At 39.7% G+C, this 17,855-nt stretch overlaps 1 protein-coding gene across 10 annotated transcripts in view; it reads left to right on the top strand.

The window, feature by feature from the left end:
* MTA3 (metastasis associated 1 family member 3) overlaps positions 1–17,855 on the top strand; it is a 222,724-nt gene that overhangs the window by 166,283 nt on the left and 38,586 nt on the right. For 8 of the 10 annotated variants that reach the window (XR_016038611.1, XR_016038612.1, XM_088841515.1 and 5 more), the window contains exons 9-10: positions 3,520–3,708; positions 17,050–17,124. Coding sequence is in view for 8 of the 10 variants with exons in the window: in XM_088841515.1 (XP_088697641.1) it covers positions 3,520–3,708; positions 17,050–17,124 (264 nt within the window). In the remaining 2 variants the exon portion in view is untranslated. The remainder of the gene's footprint in view (positions 1–3,519; positions 3,709–17,049; positions 17,125–17,855) is intronic. The other 2 variants (XM_088841516.1, XM_055401001.2) reach the window with 1 other exon arrangement.

Genomic DNA, 17,855 nt, shown 5'->3' with positions numbered 1-17,855 from the left:
CCTTCGAGGCCCACAGAGGGAGTGAATATTTGCTGAACAATAGTCCAGTTTACCATAATGTAATTCTGTTTGATGAACAAAGGATGAGAATTCCACTGCCAAGATTTCATTGTCAGTCTTTATCCTAAAATACTTCTGTTTGTCATCTCCATCTGTTTTGAATGAGATGAAATATGACAACACCTTCACCACTATTTGGCAGAGAGAAAAGCTTGTGCTGAGCTGTCATGATTTTTAAAATTTAGTTTTGAATGGATTCTGTATCTGTATCTGCGTGTATCTGTATCTCTATTTAGAAGATGGTGCCTTCACAAAGTATTTAGCTGGAGGGAGGATTTTCAGTTTTAAGTTCTTTATCTTATTTTCAATTGAGATATACATATAATAAAGTATATTAAGTGCACTTAGATGCCCAGCTTATAAATTTTTACATGTATATACGTGCATGTATCCACCACCGAGATCTAGGTGATGAACAGGGATCCCTTATGCTCTTTCCAAGTCAGTGATCTCTTCTCAGGTAATCATTGTTCTAACTTCTCTCACCATAAATTGTTATTTCCCCAAAATTCACACAAATGGACTCAGCCAGTACGTTCTCTTACATGTCTAGCTCTTTGAGTTTTTATCTTAACTGATAAACAGTAGGTTGTTGGTTATATGTCATGCTCTTATGTCTTGTCTTAGCTTATTTCTGTGAGTCTTCACTGGATATCATCTCTGCTGTTTTAGAAAGTATATTTTATGCTTTACTTGGTTTTTTAGGGTTGGATTAAACTATCCAAAAGTTCATCCTGAAGAAGCTTCTATGTGTGTCAGAAAGATGGCATTAATATGGACTCTGAACAAATAATATGATCCTCTGGTTTCCTTTGTGATCCTTTCTGGTCATTGATTTTAACAGAATTATTCCTTAGGCATTCCACAGTGCCTGTGTCTCATGGGATGTTTATTTTCTTCACATAGTGATCATTAACTGCACTTTCCTCTGGGCTGTGGTGTAAATGTCGGCTTGGAGGTTTCATAGCTATGGTCAGCCTTAGTCCATCCCATTCTTTCCAGTTGATTTGTGACACAAGGCAGGAACTAGTCTTCAAAAGCAAAGCTTTGCTTCAGTGTTTAGAGATATAAACACACTGTAAAGAACAGCCTGATCTTTAAAACAGCGTGATCACTTGGGATTTGGGTTACTGTTATTTATAGAGGCTAGGATATTTGTAATACTTCGAAGCTTTATTAGATACTAGCCCATCATCATTTTAAAAAGTACCTATAAGAAAGGCATTTTCATTCATCTAACATGATCAAAAAGACTGAAAAACCATTCATGCTTTGAATGGTTGGTATAATATCAGCTGAGAGAAACTCATTTAATTCTGTGACTTCTGGTTTCAGAGCACCTGTGTATTATAAAAATTACTTGTACCTCCTGAGGAATCTCAGCAATACAGTTAATTTGTATAATTATTGATTTTTGAATACTATTAACTTTTTTTTTTAGTTATGCACTGTAAATTTTGGAGTTTTAAAAATCATCCTTTATGGGAATATATTATTAACTGTATCTAAATGATATTTGTCTTTGAATTTTCATAGATCAGTTATCTAGAAACAATAGTTTTTTATTTTCAAGGATGGTGTAAGTGAATTAACAGTGTATGTACAGTTAAATTGCTGAATCTGTCAACTGAGAGGTTATCTAGAAAGGTGAAGTTTAGTTGATTTTGAAGTTTGCAGCACTCAAGTGAAGAATCAAGATCAGTTCCAATAGTTTTGTAACCCCTGCTGTAGAAGAGTGAGAAGAGAAGAAATTCACTTGCAAGTTGAAGTTATTATTCCATGATTGTGACAGATCAAAAGACTACACATGGTCAGTGTGGTCTTAGCTGAGATAATAACTAGGAAATTGATAATGAAATCTCTACGTGTTTTTGTTTTGTGGAATACAGTGATTTGAAGGGAGATGTTAACCCTTGTAAAAACAGTTAATTACTGTTGCTAATCATGTCCTAAGTTCTGCCAGTTCTGTCAGCAAATTCATATTCCATACCCTATTCAACATCTTAATGTTATCACAGTGTAAGTACATATTTTTTAGTCATATTGTAGCCAATTTTTTTTCTCTTTAATAGATATTAGCTGCTATTTGAGCTTACTTTATGCTTTTGTACCAGAAGGGAACTGTCTGCTGTCCCCTACCAGTTGTTTCAGGACCACAGCTAAATTTTAAAAACATCAGTTCAGTTCAGTTGCTCAGTCATGTCTGACTCTTTGTGACCCCATGGGCTTCGGCACACCAGGCTTCCCTGTCCATCACCAACTTCCGGAGCCTACTCAAACTCATGTCCATTGCATCAGTGATGCCATCCAACCATCTCATCCTCTGTCGTCCCCTTCTCCTCCTGCCTTCAGTCTTTCCCATCATTAAGAAATCTTTCCCATCATTTTCCAGTGAGTCGGTTCTTCACATCAGGTGGCTAAAATAAAAGATAGATGTGGCTCTATCCCCATTTATAAAATTTTTAGTTAATTATCAGAAGATAACTTTGTGTAAAAGGTGTAACACATGGTTTTCACATGTTAGAAAGCTTAAACAGAACTAGCTCCCACTTGGCAAGGATTTGATCGCCAACCACATCTGTGCCACACCTACATGCTTATCTAGACACAGAGCTGACTGTCCTGTTTTGCAGTTTTCCTCCTACACATACAAATATGTGTGCATATTGTGAACGGATCTTTTTAAAATAAGCTAGACCCAAGGTACTTTTGAAAAAAGCCAGTTATATTACACAAATTTATATTTCCTCCCTTTCTAATTGCTTTTCAGATCACTCACCTTTGAAATATGTATGAAATCCACACTGGCCAGGTAGCTGTTTCAAGCAAGCCTGGTCATCTATTCTTGGTCTTAGAGAATTTCAACCAAGTTACTATTTTTACGTGGATATGTTATTTTGTTTGTTTTGTTTAACATGGATGTGTAATTTTGTCTTAACCATCATTCTCATTTTCATGGTGTTTTTTCCTCCGTATCTCATTCCTAGTATATCATTCTCTTAATCCAACCTGAAAATATTTTTTCTCACTCTCTGATACATCCTCTGTATTTTTCCCTTGTTAAAGAAGGCTGTGCCAGCCTTATGCAATAGCTGAAGTGACTCTGGCGCTTTGAACCAAAAGGATGGTGAAACTTACTGGGTTCCCATTTTAATTCCTGGAGGTCCTAGATCTTCATGGTTAGAAGATGTAGCCATTTGTTGCTCTAAGAAGTGAATACATTTTTTTTTAATACATATCTTAAAAGGTACAAATCATCATTTTCTTAAAAGCAGTATGTGATGTCTTAAATAATTGAATAATTTGTTTAAATTTTTTCATAATTATGTTACTTAAAAAATACTAAGTATATTGTTTTTAATTAAGTCCATCATGCATTTTAATATATCTGTTCTTAAATAATCAAGAAAATTTGCCTTTCTTGCTAATCTCTTCTCTGCATTTTCTTTATTTTTTTAGTTTCATGCTATGGATACATTGTATAGGCACGGCTATGATTTGAGCAGTGCAATTAGTGTCTTAGTACCACTTGGGGGACCTGTTTTATGCAGAGATGAAATGGAAGAATGGTCAGCCTCTGAAGCTAGTTTATTTGAAGAGGCATTGGAAAAATATGGCAAAGACTTCAATGACATACGTCAAGACTTTGTAAGTAGAAAATTGTGAATTAAGTAAAATGTTGGAGTGGGAATATTTTATCTCTTAAAAATTTGGTAAACCTTAAACTATTCATTAGCAAGCCTGTGACTTAGTAATTTTTGTCTGCTCAGCATAGAATGCAGGTCAGTATTGTGGAGAGAGAAATTGACATTTGTCCTGAGAAGTAATTGTAAGTAAGACCCAGGGTTGGAAAGCCCCAGATTCTTGTTATAAACCTTGGCAGTATGAATTCATCCTCTTCACCTCTCTCACTCTCTGAGTTCCAGGTTTAATTTATGCACAGCTTTTCTAACCATTTGCACTAGATACTTCTGATCTCTGCTTTTTAAGTTTGTTCTCCTTTAGACCTTGGGTGTTTTTCTGGTTATCTTACTAATGATTGAGCCTGAATTTGATACACACCTCTAATTCAGAAACAACCGGTACCAAGCAAAGCAGGAGGATTTGCTTTTGGGGTTTTCAATCTTTATTCTTTGTGATAATGTACATGATCTTACTTGCGTTTTAAATACTAGGTAATTGTGTCTACTATAGTGTACTTGCTTTGTCTTATGGAATTGCTATTTTTAATTAAGCTTACAGTCTCTTTGAAATGGGGAAATTTCTGTTTGTGAAGTTCATAAATAGCTTTCTATAGCAGTCATTTTTTTAAATTATGAAAATAGACTCTTTATAACAGACTATGAAGTATATAATGTAATCCAGTATCCTGCCTTTTATGTTGTTGCATTTTTTAAAAATTATTCTGAAGGAAAATTTTACTTATCAATATGAGTTGATATATTAAATCCAAAACATGATAATTAAAGCTGTTAGTGTCACTGGCATTTGTTTTGGCAAAACTTCACTCACACCCAGATTGTTATATGTCATGGTTTCAATTTATAGGGTGTGCAGCTGGGAATTTAAAATGCATTGGTGGCATTTAGCTTCAGATGGCCAGAATAACGCAGCAGTGCAGTGTTACTAATGTAATATACAGTTACTACACCACTAAATAGAAACCACAAAAACAAAACCCTCTAAAGAACAAAGTCTGCAGATCTGATGAAGGAGTGGAAGATGAGAAGCACCAAAGTGAAGCTGTTTTTCCCTATATTGAGTGTGGCATGCTCGTTTTATGTCCTGGTAATCATTTTGAACTCAGTTCAGTTCAACAAATGTTTGTTGAGCACCTGTAACACACTAGGCATGCATCAGAAATGTAATGTGGACCTGACCTCAGAAAATGATTTGTAGTTGTGATCATGAGATCTAAAGATAAGCCCTCAAGTAAAATATAGTGTAATCATTTCTTTCAGCCGTAAGGACAAGTATTGTGGAAGTGGTGGGAAGGGAGCTATTGGTTGTGCCAGTCAACTCAGGAGTCTCTTCAGGGAGTTAACTGCCATTTCAGCTGGACCCCTGATGCGTAAAAGGAGAGAATAGCAGATTGACAGGTATACACTGAGGTGTGAAACTTGTAGACAGTCCTCCTGGGCACTTAATATAGGACTAGGAAATAACACTTAATACAGGACTAGGAAATGAACAGCAGCTTAATGAAATACACTTGGTCATAGAAGCTGGCATTCATCAGAGGTAAAATAATGGTGTGAAAATGAGTAAACAGCAATAATGCTGTTAGATGGGGTTTTGTTACCTTCATGACCTAATAAAATTCTTGTAAATTTGTGGCATTATATATATTAGTTTTTATGAAGGTAGTTAGAATGCTTGTCAATGAGCCAGTCCACATTAGGATTGTTGTATTTTGGAGATTGGAATTAGCCACCAGTGTCAAAAACCTTGGGTTTCCCGGATGACTCAGTGGTAAAGAACCTGCTGCAATGCAGGAGATGTGAGTTTGATCTCTGGGTCAGGAAGAGTCACCAGAGGAAGCCATGGCAACACACTCTAGTATTCTTGCCAGGAAAATCCTATGGACAGAAGAGCCAGAGGGCAACGGTCCATGGGGTCGCAAAAAGTTTGATACGATTAAGCAACTGAGCATGTCAAAAACCTAAAAGAAGATAGACCATCAGGAGCCTAACTGTTCTAAAGGTTTTTGTTTAGTGTAGTTTTGAATAGTTTTTTGTAGTTTTGGGTGTTTGTTTTTAATCATTGTAGCCTTTGCCTTATTTATTTTTTTGTTAAAATATAGTTGATTTACAATTTTACTTTCTGTTATATATATATACACATTAAAAAATATTCTTTCCCCTTATAGTTTATCACAGAATATTTTGAATATAATTGCCTGTGCTATACAGTAGAACCTTGTGTATCCATTCTGTATATAATAGTTTGCAGTTGTTAACGCCATCTTGAGTGTTGTTAACTTATTATCTCTCCCCTCCACCACCCTGTACTTGAAATATATAAACTTAAAGGCCAAGCCTCCAGCTACCATCCTCATTGATGAAAAGCAAGTATGTGAAAAGGTGTTCAACATCACTAATCATCAGGGCAGTACAAATCAAAACCACAACGAGATGTTGCCTCATATCTGTTGCCTATTATTTTTTTTTAAATGAGAGATGACAGATGCTGGTGGGGATGTGGAGATGTGTTGGCATGAATTCTTCTTTAAATGTTTGATGAAGTCATCTGGTTCTGGGCTTTTCTTTGTTGGAAAATTTTTGATTACTGATGCAGTCTTCTGCTCACATTTTCTGTCTCTTCATGATTCAGTCTGGATTGTATATTTCTAGGAATTTATTCATTTTTTCCTAGATTATGCAATTGGGTGGCATGTAATTGTTCATAGTCACTTAGGATCCTTTTATGTTTCTGCAATGTCATTTATAATGTCTTTCACTTCTTATTCTGTTTATTTCAATCTTTTTGTTTTTTCTTAGTCTAGCCACTGGTTTGTAGAATTTGTTTATTTTTTTCAAAAAAACCAGCTCTTAGTTTATAGATATTTTCTGTTGTTTCTCTGTTTCTTCTTCATTTATTTCTGCTGTGATCTTCTTTTTCTGATAATTGTAATAAATTTCTTTTCATTCTTTTTTTTTTATCTTTTCCTCCTCTGACTGGATAATTTCTAATGACCTGTCTTTGAGTTCATAGATTTTTCTGCTTGATCAAGTCTGTATTGATGATCATCATTGTATTTTTCATTTAATTCATTGTATTCTTCAGCTTTAGAATTGTTTGGCTTTTCTCAAATGATTTCTTTCTGTTGAACTTCTTGTTTTGTCTGTACATTATTTTCCTAATTTTATTGCATTTTCTATCTGTGTTTTTCTTACAGCTCACTCAACTTCTTTAAAACCAGTTCTTCTAAATTCTTGGTCATGGAATCCTAGATCTCTATTTCTTTAGGGTTAGTTTCTTAGAAAATTACTGTTCCTTTGGGCGTGTCACCTTACTATAAGTGTTCATGTTTCTCATAGCTTTGTGTTAATGTCTGTGCATTTGAGCAGAAACAACAGACTTTACAGACTAGTTTTAGTGGTCAGTGGGTGCAAGGGCAGCAGGTTGAGTGGTGTGTATTAGTTCCAGCTCCTGGGAAGGCCCGTTGGTGTAGTACACATTCAGCCCCATGAGCTGAAGTCAGAAGATGGCAGGTGTCAGTGTCAGGAAAGACTGCAGCAGCCAAGGGTGCAGGTGTGTGCAGCAGAGAGGGCTGTTGGGGACCTCCTGATCTCTCTTTCTCCCACAGTGCATGTCATGGGCAAGAGGATCCCTTTTGGTGCTGAGTCTGGCTTTGGAGTGCCTCCGTGGTGGCAGTGGTGCTGAGGTGGGGGCATGCGTGGATTACTAAAGCCGGGGGTGGAGTGTGTGTGCCCACAAAGTGACTGAAGCATGTGTTCTGGTGCATGGGATGTGAGCTCATGTGGAGGAGCCGGGGGCCTGGGGTGTACATGTCTCCTGGGAGGGGTGCAATAACATCTCCTTCTCTAGGAGGCTAGCAGCAACAGTGGCTCTTGGTTATTACCTTGGTGGCAGAAGCTTCCAGCTTTCTCTGCAGAGGAGGCCGCTGAGGTTCACTCCAGCAAACACTACAGAATCCTCTAGTGTGCAAGCTGCCCGTATTCCACACTGCTGAGGGGCTGCTGAGTCCTCAGTGACCAGGGCTATCAGTCTTCTCTGCAGAGCAGGCTGCTGGTGACTGCAGTGGTATCCGCCGTGTGGCTTAAACGCTGACGTCCTCCACCCTCCGTTGTTCTTAGCCATTTCCAGGTGTCTCAGCTGAAGTCCATCTGCTCCGCTGAAGTCCATCTGCTCCGTGATCCTTTCCGTGCAGTTATTCTCCACTTTTAGCTACATTGTGTTGTTGCAGGTTCTTATTTGACTCTTGTATTCTCCCAGGGCAAGTTTCACTTGTTGATAACTGTCTTAATTATTGTACCAAGACTGGTACATCCTCCTCTGTCTTGCCGGCATCTCTCTCCCCCTGTCCCTTTTGTCTAGTTTGTTGTCATAATGCTTTTAAGTTCTGTGGGATGGATTTGTAATGATGTTCCCTCTCAGATTGCTGACACTGGTAATTTCTCTTCTTCTTTTTTCATCTTTAGTTTGGCCGGGGGGTGGGTATCAATTTTATTGATGTTTACAAAGAACCAGTTTTTGATTTGATTGATTTTTCTGTTTTCTGTTCCATTGATTTCTGCTTTTCTGTTTATTATTTCTTTCCTTCAGGTTGCTCTGGGCTTATGTTCTTTGTGCTTTCCTAGTTTTTGGTTTTTTGTTTTTTTTTGTAAGGTTGGAGCTTAGATCATTACTTTGAAACTTCTAATGTAATCATGTTTTACTAGTATACTTTAGCTGACAGTGAATTCAGGTTTGACTGAGAATTGACTTCTGCTTTGTTTGAAAAACTTTACTGTCCCTTTTGAAAAGATATTAAATTTTTTTTCTCTTTAAGTATTCTGAAGATGTCTGTCTATCTGGCTTACATAGCATCTGATGAGAAGTTCCTATGTATGTAAATGTTTCTTTTTCCTTCTGCTGAAGACTGTCTCTTCACTTTGGGTTCGTAGCAGGTTTTGCTGCTGCAGTGTGCCCTTGGTAGGCTTTTCTGTATACTTAACTGTCCTTGTAGTTCACTGAGTTTCCTAGAGCTGAGCTTTGCTGTCTCTGCGTTAGTTTGTATAGTGTGTATTGAGCTGTCTTCTAGTACACTAATTCTTTTCTTGGCTATGTCCAGTATACTGATAAACTTGTTAAAGGAATTCTTCATATATGGTACCATATATTCCTAACATTCACATTTTATTTTTATGCTTTTTGTCTTTGTATAAATTCCCTATCCATGTGTATTTTCTACCTTTTCAACCAGATCCTTTAGTATATTAATATAGTCTCTTATTGGCTAGGTTTGGATTTCCTTACTATTTGGCTGTCTTCAGTGAACTATTGTACTGCAAGGCCTAATATTTCATGTACCGCCTTTGAACTCCACGGGACCCCAAAAGCTTAACTGAATTTCCCCTTTCTTGCCAGATATGTCCCTCACCCAGCAGGAAAGGGTGAGGGACATATGGCTCATGCACCCCATATGGCTAATGCACCTAGCACCCCACCCCTAGCCTTCAGCCTATTGGGTTTCATTTCCCTGCCAGCAGGCAGAATTATTGACACAAGCCAATCACATCCTCCTGTGGGAACCTTCTTCCGGAACCAGGCACGTCTCACGCTCTGGTTGCATGGCTCCGCGTTCCGCAGCGCCCGCTGGACTTGTTGCATGGCTCCGCGTTCCGCAGCGCCCGCTGGACTTGTTGCATGGCTCCGCGTTCCGCAGCGCCCGCTGGACTTGTTGCATGGCTCCGCGTTCCGCAGCGCCCGCTGGACTTGTTGCATGGCTCCGCGTTCCGCAGCGCCCGCTGGACTCTCCAGGCCCAGCTGTTCCCCTTCATCTTGTGCAGGGTCCTCTTCCCGTGGGCTGTGAGTCTAAGCAACTGCTGTCAATCTCATTTGTCTCTGGTGTCACGTCTGTATGTCTGGCCACCTTCCACCGTTTTGAGGGTTAGGTCTCTCCCTCATTGGAAGGGTGAATGGGGTTGAACTGAACATCCACAGACTTCAAAGTCTTACCTGTGCTTAATGTGGGGCCTGGGCTTCCCAGGTGGCACTAGTGGTAAAGAACCTGCCTGCCAATGCAGGAGACATGAGACGTGGGTTTGATCCCTGGGTCAGGAGGATCCCCTGGAGAAAAAAATGCCAACCCACGCCAGTATTCTTGCCTGGAGAATCCCAGGGACTGAGGAGTCTGGTGGGCTACAGTCCATAGGGTCAAAAAGAGTTGGACACGACTGAGGCAACTTAGTAATGTGGGGCCTGGAAAGCAGAGAGTTTTTTTATTTTTCGTTGTGCCTGTCCCGTCCTTGGCAGGCCTTGCACTGTAGAGCCTTTCTCTGCCTTTTTGCCCTTCCCCCTGTGGTAGAGTGGTGTTAGTGGTCCATGGGAAGGGCTTGGGGTTTCTTCATTGTCCTGTTCCTGCCCAGTCCTGTGCCCGTGTTTCAGCGGTGGTGCTGCCACAGCAGTTCTGCTCTTTCTCCAGCTCCCTTGTGGCAACCAGTCTCTGCCTTGTGCAACCTTTTGTTAGCAGGGGTTCTTGGATGTGAGCACATTTCCAGTCCCCCTCCACTGACCACTACATGTTGCCTGGGACTAGGGGGTGGGACAGTTTCTAGTCCATCTCCAGTGGCAGATGCTTCGCTTTGTATGAGTGAAGGATCTGGGAAGCAAGGGGCTATCTTGGCCAGTGGCAGCAGATCAGCACTGTGTACACCCACACCACCACCCTGGGCAGCTGTTTTGCCCTGTCCCAGTTCTTCCTGCTGAATATCTGATGAGAAAGGGTGTGCATCAATTCCCTCTGTGCACTGTTATGTTTAGCTTCATCTTAGAAAGTTTGATCAATTGTATGTTCAGTTTCATTTCTTCATTTTCCCTTATGGTTTCCTTTTTGATCCATGGGTTATTTAGAAGTAAGTTCCACATGTAGGGTTTTTTCCCCCATATATGTTTTTGGTTATGAATTCCAGTTTAATTCTGTTGTTTTCAGAAAGCATACTTTGTTAAACACACACACAGACTGTACATTTTGAAGATTTGATTAACTCTGCCTTACTGTATGGTTCGTTTGTAGTGTGTAGTATATGGTGACTGCACCATGTACTCTTGAAAAGAATAGGTATTTTGCTGTTAGGTATAATATTCTATAAATGTTACTTGGGTCAGGCTTATTAATAGTATTGTTCAAGTTTTCTGGAGAGTTCTAGAAGAACTAGAGAGTAGTATTAAAAGTCTGTAGATAGAGTTGTAGATTTTTCTAATTTTTAAAAATTTATTTATTTTAATTGGAGGCTAATTACTTTACAGTATTGTAGTGGTTTTTGCCTTGACATGAATTGTATTAGGTTTTTGCTTTAAATATGTTGACTCTCTGTTGTTAGGCACATACACATCTAGGATTGTTATGTTCTCGTGATGAATTGACTTTTTACTGTTTACATTATGCTTCTTTATCCCTGGGATAATATTCCTTGTGGCAAAATCTGATTTTTCTCCTATTAGTATAACCATTCCAGCTTTATTGTTTACATAATATATTTTGTTCCCATCCTTTTTACTTTTATGTCCAAAGTGGGCTTTTTGTACACGTAATAAGTTGAATCTTTTTTTTTTTCTAACCAATCTAACAATCTCTGCCTTTTTCTTCAAGTGTTTAGACCACTTGCCTTTAATATAATTGTTAAATATAATTAACCGTTTAAATCCATCATTTTTAATGTGAGTTTTCCATTTGTCCCATTGTTCTTTTCCTTTTTTTAATAATTTTTTTATGACTCCCATTTTATCTCTACTAGTAGCTTACTAATTAAACTTTTGTTTAGTGGTTTACAATATATATCTTTTGTACCACAGTTTACATTGAAATAAATACTACTTAGATTACATAGATTGTAAGAACCATGAAACAGTACACTTCCAGTTCTTCTTTCCCATTCTTGTGCTTTTGTTGTCATATGTTTTATTCCATGTTCTAAGTTCCACAGTGAATTATTACTGTTTCTTGCTTTAGGCAATCAGTGATTTTGTAAAATAGATTAATCCCCCCAATATTTATTTACTTATTGTTACTTATATTTTAAAAATTCACCATTTCTGCCCCTCCTCGTTTCTTTGTGTGATTCAGATTTCCACCATCACCAATGGGGGTTTCTCAGGTTTCCTGCTCTGGTTCAGTTCTTTCTCATGAACAGCTTATGGAGATCTGTGGCAAGTGTGTTTGAATTCCCCTTCCATAGATGCTAAATGGTTGTTCTATCCCTCTATTGTGGAGAAGGCAATGGCATCCCACTCCAGTACTCTTGCCTGGGAAATCCCATGGATGGAGGAGCCTGGTAGGCTGCAGTCCATGGGGTCGCAAAGAGTCAGACACGACTGAGCGACTTCACTTTCACTTTTCACTTTCATGCACTGGAGAAGGAAATGGCAACCCACTCCAGTGTTCTTGCCTGGAGAATCCCAGGGACAGGAGCCTGGTGGGCTGCTGTATGGGGTCGCACAGAGTCGGACGCGACTGACGTGACTTAGCAGCAGCAGCAGCAGCCCTCTATTGACCTTTAATAGTTTGGTAAGTTTTTTGTTGTTCTTACCTTTATTTTTGTTTCTTTTGCTTAGGAATTTAACTTAGTTCAGTTGATTGTCTCTTAATCTTAGCTCTCTGATGTACTAAAGAGTTGGTATGGTTTTGAAAAAACATTTTTGTTTTTCCCCTCATCTTTAGAGTGGGGATGACATTCTCTTGTGGATTTCTACATCCTAAACAGTACCTGAAATATGCAGAGGAACCTGAAAAATCTAAAGTGTGAAATAGCAAAGTCCATCCCCCTTCATACAATGGAGTCCTTTGCCATAGAAACTCTTTTCATTGAAGGGTATTTCCTGGCTATTGTATCATTTAAACTTCAGTTGCAGATAACAGAATTATAAGAGCTGTTTTAAACTGAATGGGGTTTAATTTTAGAAATTAGATACTTAAAATCATTGATAGGGTTGGAGAAGTAGGCTCATGCTGGATCTCAGAATAATCCCACAGAAATGATCCCCAAGTGAACTCTTAGCTCTGTCCACTGTGGGAATTGAGAAGCTGATGGGTTAACGTCTGAGCCAGGGTCACTGCTGTAGCCACGATCTTGAGATCAGGAAACCTCTGGCAGACTTGATGGGATCTAGAACAATTCTGTGCCTCCTACTTTTGCTGCAGCAAGATGGATCCCTCTTGCTATGCACCATCCATACTGTGCCTGCTTAATTTATTTCTGAACTTGTCTTATACATATACATCTGACTGGCAGAAATGAATCACAGGGGAGTCTTAGAAATACCATGTTTGGATTTCTAGCCTTGGTAGCATAAGAAAGTGAACTAGCAGGAAGTTGGAAAGGATACCGAGCAAGTCATAATTAGAGACAATAGAATCCATTTGAGTGAGCCAGTTTGCGGAGGAAGAAATCTATTAAAGGGTATCAGAAAGCTAACAGACCTCCAGAAAGGCCAGGGATCCATGTTTTGATGCTTCACAGCCAGGACTTCTGAAGCCAACAGACCTACCTGACCCCACAGTGGCGACCCTCCAGCAGGAATCCCCCAGCGCCCCATCATGTCTGCTGCCTCTGCCCACCCATCTTGCTTGATTCTCTTCTACCCCGACTCTGTCAGTAAGTGCCATGTATCTCGGCTCTGTTCCTAGAACACTCTACTTTTTACCGAATTTTGTATTCAGTATTTTTGATTATAGGTGAAGAAAACTCAACCTCACCTAGTTTAGAATAAAAGATAGTATTTTCGTTATATTAGGATTCTTAGTTGCTAAGTACCCAATTCACTGCATCTAATTTAAGCCGAAAGGCATATAGAATATAAAGTTCTCATAAAGTCTCTGGGAAGACTAGAGACCTAGGTTTGGATGCTGCCCATGCCCTCTGCTGTTTGAAAGAAAGGTCAGCACAGATGCTGGCGACAGTCCATGGGGTCACAAAAGAGTCAAACACAACTTAGCAACCAAACAACCAATTATCCCTGAATCATTAGAAAATATGGTGCTGTCTCCTTAAATGAGGAGGCTTAAATTTAATGTCACAGCATCCATCTCTGAGGTTTATTCCTCTTCTGCTTTTAGCCACAGCCCTGTCTTTATAACTTGTAACTTCTGCATTAAATTGTAAAGGTAAAAACACACCACCAACAACAGACCTTACATAAAAATAGAAAGGGAAGTCGGTGCAGAAGGAAAATAATTACACTGAGCAAGGAATGAAATATAGATGTTTCTCTAGTCTTCTTTCTCCCTTTGTGAAACGCTTTCTGATGCCTTAGGTGTCATTCAAAATAGAACACCTCCCCCTCCATCTCCCCTGACTGAGTTTTGTATCAGAGTACTTTTGATTATAAGTGAAGGAAACTCAACCTCACCTAGTTTAGAAGAAAAGATAGATATTTTGGTTATATTAGGTTTCTTAGTTGCTAAGTACACAATTCACTACATCTGATTTAATTCAAAAGGCATATAGGATAGTGTGTTCTCATAAAATCTTTAGGAAGACTAGAAACCTAAGTTTGGATGCTGCCCATGCCCTCTGCTATTTGAAAGAAAGGTCAGTACAATATCTTAGATGATCAGAGTTCATCTAGTCTGGTGGGGTGACCCAAACCTTCACTCCTGCAGGTTCTGAGTCCCGGGTTAAAGGCAGCATTCTGTGTAAATAAGTCATTCATAAGTCTGTGTATAGTATTGCTAGCCAATGCATTTCAGGTAAAAAAAGGAAATCATAATCTAGAATAATTGTCCATTCAATAAGAACAGCTAACTGCTATTTTAGGATGCTGAGAGTCTAATCTAGCTGACATGTTACCAGGAATGGTGCCATGCTGGAGGCCTTGTGTACTTTGTTCCTTGCAGGTTAGACACTTGGAGGAATCGGATCAGAATCGATAAGAGACCCTGTCGTGGCTTCCACAGAGTGTGTCTATTTTGTTTGTGTCCTTTGAGCAGTCATTGGGGGTCTAGGGAAAGAGGCTTGCTGGCAGCCATAGAGGGGATCATCTTGGCCAGCAGATGGATGAGAAACCTCCTGTGCAGAGGACCTTTGTGAGCACAGGGGCTCAAATATCCTCACAGCCAGACCCCCTCCAGAAGTCTGTCCCACAGATCTCTTTTCTAAGCCTCATCGCAATAAGTCCTCTAATCTGATTCCTTTCAAGTCCCTGATCATTGTGTCAAAGAAATGACCATTGTCCACAGGTGGATGTAGATTAGTACCTCTGGCCATCTCTTGCAATTCAGAGTACAACATCAAATGTCCACTCTAATGGTCCGCCCTCCACAAGGGTCTCCCCTCTTCACTGTGCTTCAGTCACTCCTGCTTGGGGCTGAAATGCTACAGTCTAATTCCAGTTGGTGCCAGCATCATGTGGAGCCATCTGTTGCATTTGGATTTTTTCCTCTTCAGTTGGCATATCGTAGGGAACTCCCCGGAGAAGGCAATGGCAAGCCACTCCAGTACTCTTGCCTAGAAAATCCCATGGATGGAGGAGCCTGGTAGGCTGCAGTCCGTGGGGTCGCTAAGGGTCAGACACGACTGAGCGACTTTACTTTCACTTTTCACTTTCACACATTGGAGAAGGAAATGGCAACCCACTCCAGTGTTCTTGCCTGGAGAATCCCAGGGAAGGGGGAGCCTGGTGGGCTTCCGTCTATGGGGTCACACAGAGTCGGACACGACTGAAGTGACTTAGCAGCAGCAGCAGCAGCAGCAGGGAACTCCCATGAAGCCAGAGTGAGGGTTGAGGGAGAGATGATACTTGATCAGGAGTAGACACAGACATGACCTACACTTCCTGATGAGAGTGTGGTGGTGCTGAACACAGCTGATTAGGACTTTATGACTTGAATAAAATCTGGCTCATGAGGAAGCTTGGGTTACATGGTCACTTGGTTTTCTTTTTCCAGACTACCAGGTAAACTGCATGCCAGGGGCTGTTTCCCAAAAGAATAATTAGGAGATAAGAAGTCTTGCTTTGCTTAAAACCCTAGGAGACTATGCCTAGGGTTTTGCTGTAGTCAGCTCCTTAACACTGCCCCTCAGACCCTTTCAGCTCCTTTAGATTGCTTTATGTTAAATTGGAGAAAATTATATTTGCTTTAATTGCAATTGAAATGCCAGCTGTGCCAATCTGTTCCTGTAAGGAGACCACATTTGTTGAAGGTGCCACCCAATTAAACTTAAAAATAATTTCGTTTTTGTAAACTCCATTTTTCTCTTCAGGCCAAACAGGTGAGTTAAATGTGGAGATGACAGGAATGTCATGAATGGTGTCCATGTAGGTCACAAACAGACCCCTAGCTGCACTGGGGTCTGGGAAGAACTGTTTAAAGCCAGTGGTACATTAAGGTTAAAGCGTCTGCCTCCAATGCGGGAGACCCGGGTTCGATCCCTGGGTCGGGAAGATCCCCTGCAGAAGGAAATGGTAACCCACTCCAGTATTCTTGCCTGGAGAATCCCGTGGATGGAGAAGCCTGGTAGGCTACAGTCCACGGGGTCGCAAAGAGTCGGACACGACTGAGCGACGGAACGGAACGGAAGGGTACATTAGGGCAAGCTCGATGAGAGTCAGAGGGTGCTGACTCACCCTTCAGTAAGTCTGCCTCAACAGCTAACAATTGAATGTTATCATTCTGTTTGAAGTGCCCTGATTGGCTTCTTGAATGAATAACAGATCTCCCTTTACAGAGGGACATACTAAATATTTTCTTCCATCTTGGGTCTCGTAAGTAGAAGCTCATTTGGCCATTTTTGAATAATTATGGAAAATAGCAGACAAGCTTCCTACTTTTCTGATATGTACCACACTTGACTGTGCTCTTTTTCAGAGATTTAGGTTTTCATTTTAGTTACAAAAAAATAGATTAAAGTAGAGCAGTTTTTGAAAAGATGAGAAGTACTACGCTACAGACCAGTGACCCCTAGCTGTGGATGTCATCTTTGGAAGTTAAAGAACTCAGGCCAGACTCCAAAATACTATTTCTAAAAATTATACTTCAATCCCACCCATAGCCCGAGAAAAACTGATTAAGTCATGAAATGTTATCAGTCATAAGGTTTATAATTTTAAACAAAATGGGGGCTGAGAAATGTGTTGTATCATCTCTAGCTGAATAGAACTTGTTTGGGGACCCTTTACTCAGAATTAATTTCAGTTTTCTCAGACATTTCTACTAGAATGCGTCTCCCATGTAGGTTATTGCCTCATTATTTTTAAGAAGTGGTTTTAAAGGAAAATAGTTCGTACAGTAGTTTGTTTTCATTATCGTGTTACATATTTTTTCAGCTCCCTTGGAAATCATTGACTAGCATCATTGAATATTATTACATGTGGAAAACTACTGACAGATACGTGCAGCAGGTAATTTTTTCATGTGGCTACCAATATAGTTGCCTTAAAATGAACTATTTACACATTAATATTTCTTAGCAGTATACTTAGTTTTAAATGTATTTTGTTTGCTTTATCTTTTCTAGACCACTATAAACTATGTAATTTCATATCTTTATCATACCATTTTAAGATTTTAGTCTCAATATTTTCTTTACTTCAGATTCCATTATGATAAATATTTTGAAAAGATAACAGGGAAAGATCCACCAGAGAGGTATCATTTTCCTTCCATGTGCCTGGTGCTTCATCTCTTTGTCGGTAGAGTTGACGGAAATGACTTCAGATGTCTAAGAGTTCTTCTGAAACCTCCTGGACATATGTGTGATTATACCCCCAAGTGTTTGACCTTAAGTGTAGTAGTTGGTCTTTACTAGTTTAATGTCTTTACTATTTAAAGTTTACTGTACATAAATATAGAACTTTTCCCAAAAATTATCTCTAAAAGCAGAGATTAACTTATTTTTTAAATCTTCCCCAAATGTCCCAAATTGAGGTAATTCTCTCAATTACTACTTTTGGAGGAAAAGTATATTTTCCTCAGGTGACCTGCTGCTGCTGCTGCTGCTGCTAAGTCACTTCAGTCTTGTCCGACTCTGTGCGACCCCATAGACGGCAGCCCACCAGGCTCCCCGTCCCTGGGATTCTCCAGGCAAGAACACTGGAGTGGGTTGCCATTTCCTTCTCCAATGTGTGAAAGT

The sequence above is a fragment of the Moschus berezovskii genome, chromosome 11 (genome assembly GCF_049115385.1).
Source record: "Moschus berezovskii isolate FMDL1 chromosome 11, NW_MosBer_1.0, whole genome shotgun sequence".
NCBI lineage: Eukaryota > Metazoa > Chordata > Mammalia > Artiodactyla > Moschidae > Moschus > Moschus berezovskii.
The sequence above is the reverse complement of the archived record's forward strand: the minus strand, read 5'-3'. Positions and strand labels throughout refer to the sequence as shown.